The sequence below is a fragment of the Equus asinus genome, chromosome 22, assembly GCF_041296235.1.
Source record: "Equus asinus isolate D_3611 breed Donkey chromosome 22, EquAss-T2T_v2, whole genome shotgun sequence".
Taxonomy (NCBI): domain Eukaryota; kingdom Metazoa; phylum Chordata; class Mammalia; order Perissodactyla; family Equidae; genus Equus; species Equus asinus.
In genome coordinates, this window is record NC_091811.1 from 21287760 (window position 1) to 21300101 (window position 12342).

Sequence of the window (12342 nt, forward strand, 5' to 3'; positions counted from 1 at the left end):
GAAATTTTAAAATAAAAGATTATTTTAAGAGAATTGACAAAGAATTCAAAGTGGAGGAGAAAAGAAGAAAGAAAAATATATACAAGCAGTGCTAAAGGGAAAGTTAGTAAACAAAATACTTGACACAAGACTCTATGTGATTACTATATTGAAAAGCAAAGCTTTTCTGGCCATGGAAGTTTAACAAAAATATCTGCTATAAAAGTATACAAGAGCAACTCTAATGACAAAAGAGACAGCACCCTCACCAATATGCCTACAAGTACAGCAGCTACCTTTCTCTGACTGTTCTTATAACTACTCTCAATGTATGCTAAAATAGCAATTTAGAAGCCCATTTCATAAAGTTAAACATGTGAAATACTTATTATATTGTGACATAAAGAGCACTGGAATATAACCTTTTCCCCCAAATAGTTCTTCATCTAAGGACCACTATACTTGAAATTACATGAATTCATTGAGTTAAGATTTTCCATTCCCGGAAATTCACTTTAAAGTGCAAACATTACTTGAGTGCAATACATCAAGTCACTAACTGCATTAATTCACTTTATTTGATTGTTTTCCTTCTATACCTAAATTTGAGCGATATGAAGCCTGCCTCAAGTGGAGTCCTCCAATTTCTGAAAAATTTGACTTGCAGAAGATGCAAGAATTTGGATGAACTCTAGGTCACAATTAGGAATGGTCTATTCCAGCCCAATACCATGAAACATCTAATTTGGCCCAAATTAGATCAAATTATATTAAACTCGCTCCTCACAAAGGGATAGACAATACATATATCTGCTGGTATTTTACCCATGAGTTTTCATCAGAAATTAGTTTATTGAAACAATATTATTTAGATTCTGCTCAGGTTAAGATGAAGCATGAACTTTTGTTCTTTGAAAGGATACACATGATGGAATATTGCTTCATTTAGAGTTGAAGATAAGGAAACAGGAAACAAATGCCATATCTACTCCTTTACCACAAGTTATTATTATTTTTGTATTTTCTTGTTCAAGGCCCATGTATCTGTAAGCAGCTACGAAAGTGCTTCCTGGAAGGAAAAAAAAAAAAGTGCCCCAACTCATATGGCTCCACCTTACCAGAAACAGGAGCATCACAGACTGACAGACATTGAAATCATAAGAGTGGACACTAACTACATTTTGCAAAGTCATTGAACCTTGAGCTCAATTGTAGTCAAAGGAAAGTCATGCAAGATGAAGATGGATACATGACCTTAAATATTGAAACTCGAAAACCGACTCTCACCTCAGGTAAGAATGCCCAGAGCCAGCAAATTGGGAATTAATTATCTTAATAGGTCAACCTAGTTTCCTTTTTATCCTAGTGATAGCACATATAGTCTTATTTTCCTGAATGACTTTCTTTCTCTACAGCACTTGACTAGTATCTACGGAGGCTCAGATAGATTTATTTAGAATATAAACAACAAAAGGTACAAGCAAGTAACATTACATTAAGGCTTGTAGAGTTTAATGCTGGAGAGAATAGAAACCAAGGGGATAAGGGGAGAGAATGTTTCACAATCCTATTTTCTAAGATGTCAGCAAATGGGTGTGATTCTCCAGTTGTTGATTATAAAAGCAATTATTTATGAGAGTAGGCACAAAACAAAACAAAGACAAACACACAAAACCTTAACAGTTAGTTATATTTTGACTCAGAAAGAAGTCCATTGGGGATGGAGATGGATATGTGGAATGGGAGCTGTATAGTAAACACTATTGATGATCTCCACGGGAAAACAGCCAAGATCTTCCAATGAAGATATTTCTATCACTTGGAAAATTCTGAGAGGGCAGGGACGGGGTGACACTGCCCCATAGCCATGTCATACTGCCAGCCCCCAACATCTTTATTGTATGCCCACAGTTGAGCCTGCTTCCTCATCTTTGTGGCGTGTGATGGCTTTGATTCTGCTGGTCTTGTGCGCGGGGATGGTTGTTGGGCTGGTGGCTCTGGGGATCATGTGTAAGTATTGACTCATTGTCAAAGATTTGATCTGAGGAAGGCAATACCTAAAGATCCTGGTGTATACCACTAATCTTAATTGTCATTATTGGACACTATTCCGATCATCATATATGTAGCTCAATATATTCTCAACAAAGGAGAATACTGACCTTTTCCTTCTGATTAAAATCACCTTTTAAATTTTTTTATTAATTAAAAATTATTTCAAAAAATTGTAAACTTGGCTTTAAGATCCTCTTCAGAATGGATTCACACTTTTAAAATTTTCTTTTTCTCCCTATACGACGTATTTTCAGATTTAGTCAACCTGGAATTTTCTCAGTTTCATAAGTAAGTCCTATATCTCCTTGCATGAAATTTGGCTCATTTTATTCCCTCTTCTGAAGATGTCCTCCTTCTCATTTTGTTTAATGAATTTATTTACTTCCACGATTTATATCCTACCTAATTAATAAATATTTTTTCTACCTGTAAACTTACAAGTCCTCTAATGTCACATTATCATCTGTTTAGTTGTTGCTTGTTTTTATATTGTTTACTTTTAAAAGATATTATAGGATTCTTCATCTTTTATTTACCTGAATATCATAGCACTTTGAGCACAATAGGAAATCGATATGCATTTTTTAAATGAATGGATGTTTTGGTATTACATGAAAAACAAAATGACAGCAAAATGCACCTCTGTGAAATCTGCTTAGAAATCTGCATTCAAGGAAAGTCAAAACAACAGCTTTGGGCGTGCAGTTTGATGGTGGCATTTTCTCATTTGTGACTGACTCCTTCAAATAGTTTGCTTGTCCTGGATAACTCTCAGATGCCAGTCTTGCATAGTTCCTAATTTGTTCTCTATACCCCCTTTACCCTAATCCCTTTTTAGCACTCATTTACTAGTGCATCTAGTAAACACTTCATAGATTGATAATTCTACTGAAATTAAAATTAATTGAAAGCTCTTTACACCATCCTTATTATCTTGATTACAACTTATTATGTAACTTTTACATCTAGCTGTCACACAGCAAAACTACCTACAAGCTGAAAACGAAAATCTCTCAAGAACTCTGCAACAATTAGCAAAGAAGTTTTGCCAAAATTTAATAAGACAATTGGGAAAAAAGGACAATTTAAGTAAGTATGGCTTGGTATCCTCTTCATCTTCTCTACCTCTGAAGTATTTCTGCGATGCTATTTGTAGGGAATTTTGAGATCTTAGGGAAACATGGGGAAAAATTAAGCCCAATTTAGAATGAAAGGATTGCTATGCTTGATTTCTCCTGAAGGCCATAAATGCAGCCCGTGTGACACAAACTGGAGATATTACGGAGATAATTGCTATGGATTCTTCAGGCACAACTTGACATGGGAAGACAGTAAGTGGTACTGTATTGATCAGAATGCTACTCTTGTGAAGATCGCCAACCAGAGCGTTTTGGTAAGGAGATTTCTATGTCAAATATTTTGAAGTCAGAAGGAGAAAAACCTCAAGTGAAACATTTGACTTTAAAAAAATATATTTTGGGGGCTGGCCTGGTAGCATAGCGGTTAAGTTCATGCACTCCGCTTCAGGAAGCCGGAGTTCACATGTTCAGATCCCTGACGAGGACCTACACAGGGCTTATCAAGTGATGCTGTGTCAGGCGTCCCACATATAAAGTAGAGGAAGATGGGCGTGGATGTTGGCTCAGGGCTAATTTTCCTCAAAAAAAAAAAATAGCAAAAACAAATTTTTTTTTCATGTCTTCCAGTTTGTGCTAATCTGAGAACCTTGTCAAGCTCAGTAAAAACTACACCATTTGAGAGTAGTAAGAGGTGAAATAGGACTATGGGATTTTGAGTTCTGATCTTATCTCTGCAACAGTCTTTTAACCTTTCTCAACTTCTTTAATTCTATTTACTAATTCTTAAAGGAATCTGGAAGTATAAAGAAAAGTAATATGATTGTAAAATATATGTAACAATGTTATGCCAATATTACATGGCTTCTCAGTCCCTGCTAAATTGCTGACAACTTGAACAAACCATGATGCAAACTTCATTTTTTTAAAGGCTCTCCCAAACATAGTTTTGGAAGCAATCTCATTTGCATAACACGCAAGATTTCAGTTGAAAATTTTCTGCTAACCATCTCCTTTTCCACAATTCCCCCCTTGACAGCTCCTAACAAAGTCTCTATTTTCAAGCAAAATATGTCCACATCCACTCATGCGCTTTCCTTTTATTATTTAATGTAACTTTTCTCTTTGTGAATCCTGGGTGCAAGCCAGAAACCAAGCCTTGGCATCTCCCTTCTACCCTACAACAGGTTTATCAAAACATATTTTTTTTAAAAGGCAAAAATTCTTGGGGCCGGCCCAGTGGCCGAGTGTTAAGTTCATGTGCTCTGCTTTGGCAGCCCAGAGTTTTGCTGGTTCGGATCCTGGGCGGGAACATGGCACTGCTCATTAGACCATGCTGGGGCGGCGTCCCACATACCACAACTAGAAGGACCCACAACTAAAATGTACGACTATGTACTGGGGGGATTTGGGCAGAAAATAAAGCAGAAAAAAATTGACAACAGCTGTTCGCTCAAGTTCCCTTCTAAAAAAAAAATTCTTTATGGTATTTATCCTACAATTTCTAATATAGTTATTATTCATATTTTTGAATATTAAAATGTAAAGCAGACATAAATTGGAATAGATCGGGATTTGGGTTATGTGCAGGCAGAGATTCAACATTCAAATATTCAAGCCAGTCATATTCTACAGAATTGCTACAGCTGATCAGCAAAATTGACTCATACTTTTTTGAGAGCTGAAGTACACAGTAGTGGACCAGACATGAGGATATTAGTCCAGTGACATTCATGATCATTTGTGTGCCATGTTATTCTAACTTGCTATACCATCTACTTACTTTTTGTGGGCTCAGACTCACAGAGAAGAAATTCCGATAAATAAATGAACTTTTCTTTCCAATCAGGCAAAATAAGAGAGTGTCTTGAAATCTCAACTCCTACAAAGAGATTAGTTGGAGTTATATAAATGTGTCTTGAATCTTAGTACTCTAAACTGATGACAGATTGGAGATTTATAACTAAAAGAGGAAATAATGTAATTTTTGAGAAATAAAGAATAGTTAAATTTCAGACAGACTTCAGGCAGAATATACTCCCTATAGTGAAGTACATAATGTGGATGTATTTAAAAGAAAAGAACAAGAATTAACAGAAAGGTGAAAAGTGGCTCAAGCTTTAAGAAACAAGCAGTTAAAAGAAATGACTTTCACATAATATCTCTTACGGAATGCCATTTTGTCTCATATGTCTGTTAAGAAGCTCGGCTCAAGTCATTTTTTATTTGCCAAGAATGCCTTGTCCCCTATCTGCTTTTCTGGGAGGAATGAGAGTATATAAACATTTGACCTCTTCTTAATTTTGTTGCCTGTAGATTGATTGACTCCATTAATTCAAAAAATATGTGCTGGAACTATTCCAGGACATGAACCCATGCAGTTAATGAAACATACAAAAAGCTCTAACGTGATGGAGCTTATATTCTAGTTGGACCAATAAGCAATGAACAAAACAAATTAGTATATAATATAGTAGATAGGAAAAGTAGATGTGTGTTATTTGTGAAGGCCTTTGAGAAAGACATCATATAATTCTCTTTTACCCAATCCACTAAAACAAATTAATAGTTCTGTATGTAAGATTTGTGGGTAAGCTAAGCAATGAAACTAAAGCAAGAAGAAGTTAAATCTAGGGAATATAAAGTTTCACCAATAATGTATTTCTTCTTCATTATCCTTCTGTAGTCATTTACCATTTATCTTATTTAAGAGACATATATGAGACTATTTGGACGTCTAATCTTCAATCGATGGAAGATAAACACAGAGAAAGATTAGAATATCAGTTATCTTTGTGTACAATTTTTTCCTGTGTCTTACAACTATTTTTTATTCCAAAACAAGTGAACTTGGTACAATTCTAAATACCAAATATAATTAGTTAATATTAATATATACAAATAATCCAAACTTTTTTTTTGGCCCAGGGTCTTGTCACGAAGCTTTGTCTTTATGTTAGTACGAGAAAAGTGGTAGTATTCTGACCGTTATATTTAATTGTGTTTCCAATAGGAATATATCAAAAGCAGGACATCATTAATTCGTTGGGTTGGATTGTCCCGACAGAACTCTAACAACATGTGGTTGTGGGAAGATGGTTCAGTTCCTTCCGAAAATGTGTAAGTCAGTGGACACTCAAAATACAAGGCACAACTAGCAATTTTTATTCCTAAGATCCTCTATCCTCTTGAGTGCAAGTTACTTAACAGTTGGGAGGTGGCTCTATACCCTACCGTAGGTTATAGAAGCAGCAGCTGAGTCACTTGCACCCTAACCCTAACAAGAGAACACTGGTTATGAGACGATTCTACTTTCCCTACCCACCCATTCTTCTGCTCTTTATCTAAGGTACAATCCACCTCTATTCCCAATATTTTTTCCCATTAATTTCTACCTCAACTTTACCATTGGAACATTTTATGTGTTCTTTTTTTTCAGTTTGATCTAATTCTTTTCACATATTTTTAGAACAAAATTATCATCCTCATTATTTTATAGTTGAAAGTTATTATTTTGAGGATTCTTTTGACTTTGGTATCATTTTACCTACTCTTCCACCCCAGGGATCTCCAAGAATCAGGCACATCATCATTCACAAAGTGGTTGTAACGTCCATGTTATGAGGTTCCATCCTTCCACAGATAATCCAGGCAAAAGGGACAATTGTATTAAGAGTTCCTTAACGTGACTTTCCATTCTCCAGTCTCAACAACTTTTTTTCATTTTGTATATCAAAACTGAAATGGTAAAACTAAACTGACTTGTACAATCTGATCATTAAATTTTTAGTTAATTTATTCAAAAGATATTTAGTAAGTATTTACTGAGTAGGAGCCAAGGATACCGTAGTACAACAAGCCTCTTCATAGCTCTTGAGCTTTATCTCTTACCACTTGCTGCCTCATTCACAACATTGCAGGCAAACCGATGTTCCATCTGTTCTTTCAACAAATCAGACTTCTTTTGTTGTCTTAGGACTTTAGTACTTGCTGTTTCCTTCTAGAATACTCTACCTCCAGAACTCCATGACTGGCTTCCCTTCGTGACTCAAGACTGTTTAAACATCACTTCCTCAATGAGACCGACTTTAATTATTCGAACTAAATTAGCCTCCCTCCACTCACATCCACTCGAGTCTATCATATCACACTGTTTTGTTTCTTCACAACTCTTACCACTCTCTGAAATTTTCTGTTTATTGGCTTCTTACCAATATCCCCCAACTATAATGTAAGTTACCCAGTAGGAGGACTCTTGTCTTCATTTACCACTCTATCATTAGCATGTAAAACAACTTTGGCACATAGTAGGTATTCCATAGATTGTTGGCAAATAAATTAGTAAATATACATTCTTTGTCCTCTTGTCATAAGCAGTCTAGCAGGAAATATAGACAAATTAACAGACCATTGCAATACAGTCTGCTGTCTTATATCTGCTACCTTATAACATTATAAATCCTCATTTCAAAAATACTTAATCAGCTTACTTTTCCTTGAGCTCATTCCCATTCTGTTCAGCTACTTGCCTTACAGAGCTCTCCATCTTCTCTCTATTTATCTAAATTCTACCCTTCTTTCAAGACTAAAGTATGATCTTCTATTAAAAGATGAAAAGATAAAGCCTTTTGCATAATTTCAGATCCCCATCCATCTTTTGGTTTGGATTCCTTTTGTACCTAGCATTTACTTGCTGCTTAATCTTATGCTGTATTAAGTTGCTATTGAGCTTTTCAAATGTACACATACTTTATACTCTCAAGCAGACTGGAAGTTTACCAGCAATGTAAAGTTGTGTTTTACTTATTTTCCCCATACATTTTGTTTCCACTTTGTGCAACAAAACATCATACATAGAGTTTGATTGTTGGTTGTTTATTTAGCTTTTTAAGGAACTCATTCTACCTTTTCCATTCACAGGTTTGAGCATTCTGGAAATGAAGGAGAAAATATGGATTGTGCTTATTTTCATAGTGGGAAAATTCACCCTACCTTCTGTAAAAACAAATATTATTTAATGTGTGAGAGGAAGGCTGGGTTGGCGAAGGTGGATGAACTACTTTAATGCAAAGAGATAGGCAGGATATCACACACATGTGCTTGATTATACAATAAAAGACCTGGACGCAGAAATGACTAGCCATAAAATTGATTATTTCTCCCTTTATTCCCCTTGAAGTCATCCTTACATTATCTTTCCGACCAACACTACTTAGTCCCATCTTTATATATCCCTTTATACTAACGGATAACTTAGTCTCTTCTTTACACATCCAGAAGCTAGTCTGCGAGTTGATCATTTGTTTCCCAATTGTTCTATTTCCATCAATTTTCTTCTTGTCTTTTTTTTCTAGTTGAAATTTTATTTCACTTACATATTTATTTTAGATGAACTGACGTTTTTATGATAAGAAGTTATCCTTTTCTAACTAACTCACTACGTTCTTTCTTTTCTTTGTTATTTTTTCAATTGAAGTCACATTGGCTTATAACATTGTCTCAATTTCAGGTGTGCATTATTATATTTCAGTTTCTGTATAGTTGCATCATGTTCACCACCCACAGTCTAGTTTTCATCCGTCACCATACATGTGTGTCCCTTTATTACTTTCGGCCTCTCCCACACTCTCTTCCTGTCTTTTATTCCTAATTATCTCAACATAGTATGACTCACTGCATGTTCAGAAGAAACATATAAATTTAAAATTGTAGCAAGAAAAGGTAGGGCTTAATGGACTTAAGCTGGGGATAATACCTAAGTTTGAAAACTATGCAAAATATCTAAGTTTGAAAGACAGCATAAGGTAGTGGAAAGAATACTAAACTTGGAGTCAGTAGAATAATTTGTATGCTATGATCACTTATCTAAAGTACACCATGGACCAGTCATGTAGCCTCTTTAGCTACCATTCTCTCCTATTTCACATAGGGTAACACTTACGTCTTTCACAGTTCTACAACTGAAAACAAAACTTCAGAGTATTAACTAGACCAAAGTCCATTAAGGCAGACACCACGACTTTCCTATTGGCTGTTAAATGCCCAGCACCAAGCACAGTTCCCGACTCAGAGCAAACAGAAAAATATTGGTTTCTCATTGTGTGAGATAATTCATTGAAAAGCTCTGCAATCAGTAAAATACTATACAAATGTAACTTCTATTCCAAATCTACCTCTGGTCAAACTCAACAGCAGTAATTTTCTGTGCAAAAGAAGAAAAATAAAGTTTCTAACAAACCTGATGGAATTGAAAATGAGTAAATGCTTCTTAACAAGGCCCATAGGCTAGCAGAGGGAACAGCAAGTAAAAATGCTTTATCTAGTTCTTTTCCTGACAGTTCTGTGCTTGGTTTTTGCTGAGCAACTCAGGAAGCATTTATAGAACATGTGGAGAGGCACCCTTTAGCAGGATAACAGGAAAAATTGCATTTCTTTCCCACAGCTTCCCCGAAGGTGCTCTTTTTTCTTAAATTAGTGGTAATAAAGTGTATGAATGATTCTCAAACATCTCAGCTGAGGTGTTGTTAAAACATGCAGATGTTCAAATACAAATACTTATGGTATTCAGTTGGAAGGCTGAGGAGACACAGAAACCTTTTAGCAAGCACCCCCTCTTGATTCTGATATGAACAGTCTTTAATAGATTGTGAAAAGCATTACTTTAGAATTTACTCCTTTATGTGGCTTTTGATAAGTTAATCACATTAAAACTCGGTTTCCTCATCTTTGAAATGGGTTTAAATATTATTACCTTGTTCATAAGGTAATTGTGAGGATCATTTAACATAATTATATAAGACATTGAGCAGAGTTCCAAGCATGCAATAAATACTCGATAAATATGTATTACTTTTATAGATTTGTGCACTATCGCCCAAAAGACACTGGAATATTTATCTTTTTTAGACTATCAATAAACAAGCAGTTTTGGTGGAGAAGGCAAGGAAAAATAACAGAAATACCTCAGATCCTGCTTCCTCTTTGAATGACACGAGATCTTTGCTTTCAGGGGATATACCATTACTTTCCTATTTTTATTGTTTATTTAGAGAAACCAAATAGGACATAACAGTTTAGAAGACCGTCCAAAAATCAGCCATATCTTTGCACTTCAATGTTTTATCTCCCCCAAATGGAAAAACGTATATTTATACATCACTATGAGATAACTAAATTTTGAAGAATAATATCTTAGTGTGTGGCAAAAACGCAATTGAAAAATGTAAACCAGTCAAACTGTACCTACAAAGATTATTTTTTCTGGTACTCATATTGAAAGCATATTACACATGAATTAAGAATAGTACAGATTTTAATAGCATGGGTTCTGTGATCAGACCACCTAGTTTCATATACTAACTCTTCCACTTACTGCATAGGTGAACTTTGGTGAATAATTTGACGTCTCTATGCTTCAATTTACAATTGTTACAAACGTACTAACAGTAGTAGAGCTGTTGTGAGAATCAAAATAATTCATGTAAAAGCCCTTTGAAACAGTAGCTGGAATGTAATGAATAATAAAGAACAGGTAGTATGATTAAAAACATCAAGAGTAACACAAGTAACATATTAATGTTTTATTGAGAGAGCCCAATGGTTCCTCAAAGAAATTTATCAGAGAATATACTGTATTGGGGAAAACTAGATCTTTCTGAGCCTCATATTTAGTGCTTATGAAATTCGAGGGTACCTGGAAATTAATCAAGACTCATTGAACTTCCTTGCCTGTGTTCTAATATTAGTCTTAATGCACGTTTGGTATGCTTATGTTTGTCCCCCTTTTTCTCAAGATAGAAATCATTCCATTGTAAAGGCTCTGGGGAGTTAAGCCACATTGCTTTTCAGATCAGAATCTCAGATCACTGAAATGAATATGATTTTAAAAATGAAAATCGGGGCTGGCCCCATGGCCGAGTGGTTAAGTTCGCGCGCTCCGCTGCAGGCGGCCCAGTGTTTCGTTGGTTCGAATCCTGGGCGCGGACATGGCACTACTCGTCAGACCACGCTGAGGCAGCGTCCCACATGCCACAACTAGAGGAACCCACAACGAAGAATACACAACTATGTACCGGGGGGCTTTGGGGAGAAAAAGGAAAAAATAAAATCTTTAAAAAAAAAAAATGAAAATCATGTGAAATATTTGGAGAATTTGCTGCAGATTCCCCATTTGCCTCCTGAGATCCTCTCAACCCCACCCTGTCCTGTCGCCTTGGGAGATAGAACTCAAATGAACGGCATTATCTGGGCAAACTTGGCCACTGGCTTCCAGATAATTTAGTTATTGGGAGGTACTAGCAGTGACCAGAGGGTGAAAAGAGAGGTATTTCCCTGGCTCTCGCTCTACCATGCCATGGTTTGGCAAAGGCTGCATGTTCTATATCTTAGACCATGCTCCCTCAGACAGGCCACAATGAGGCAATAAAGACCCTCTCTTTAACTCCTCAGGCCTAGGGTTCTTGATAGCTTCCAAATGCATTTTTCACCAGTCCTTTTTGGTTCCCATAATCCTTCCCAAAGTCTTATAAACAATGCCTTTATTAAATGCCCTTAAGTTACCCCTTGAGTGTACCCTTTGTTTTCTTCTGTTACAGAGGTCAATGATTGATTAAGTGCGACACTAAAGTAAAAGAGAACATTGCAATTTTGCATACTGTTGGGATTTGCAGACAGCAAATTACCAAGACATGACCTTTGGCCATAAGGACAAATGACCAATAGATGAGTGATGATTAAAGCATCAAATTTCTAAATACAAATGCTGTAGTCACAGGATGTGGCAGAAATGGCCATCTATCCACTAAATAATTCATACTTCTTTTCCAGAGTGAAGTTGTCATAGATAGTTTGCTAGCCAGGCAAAAATTGCATTTATCAGGCCCAACCTTTAGATCCAAACATGGGTATTCCATTAGGGGATACAGCTGTGATACAGGCTACTTCTAGGTTATAGCTTTCAAGAAGCAAGTGTGGATTTGCCACCTTTTCTTTTCCTTTCCAATAGCTAGAAGTAGAGAATCCAGTGTTTTATAAGATAGGAACCTGTGTCCCATTTGGAAGAAAACTACCCTCTAATCAGGATTACTCAAGCTAAAATGTTATGTGAGTGAGCAAGTTTTATTGTGTTAAGCAACTGGTATTTTGAGGTTTACTTATTACAGTAACTGCATTACCCTGAGGAATAGAGTGTGTAAATTTATATTAGGGATGAAAACTCTTCCTAGCTTTCTTG

At 35.9% G+C, this 12342-nt stretch overlaps 1 protein-coding gene across 1 annotated transcript; it reads left to right on the forward strand.

Moving 5' to 3' along the window:
* The first annotated feature begins 1087 nt into the window (after nucleotides 1-1087).
* CLEC1B (C-type lectin domain family 1 member B) lies at nucleotides 1088-9350 on the forward strand. Its single transcript, XM_014850996.3, has 6 exons — nucleotides 1088-1271; nucleotides 1891-1989; nucleotides 3004-3123; nucleotides 3276-3427; nucleotides 6124-6230; nucleotides 8031-9350. The coding sequence occupies exons 1-6, from the start codon at nucleotides 1208-1210 to the stop codon at nucleotides 8173-8175; spliced, it is 687 nt and encodes a 228-aa protein (XP_014706482.3). The 5' UTR covers nucleotides 1088-1207; the 3' UTR covers nucleotides 8176-9350.
* Nucleotides 9351-12342: the final 2992 nt, after the last annotated feature.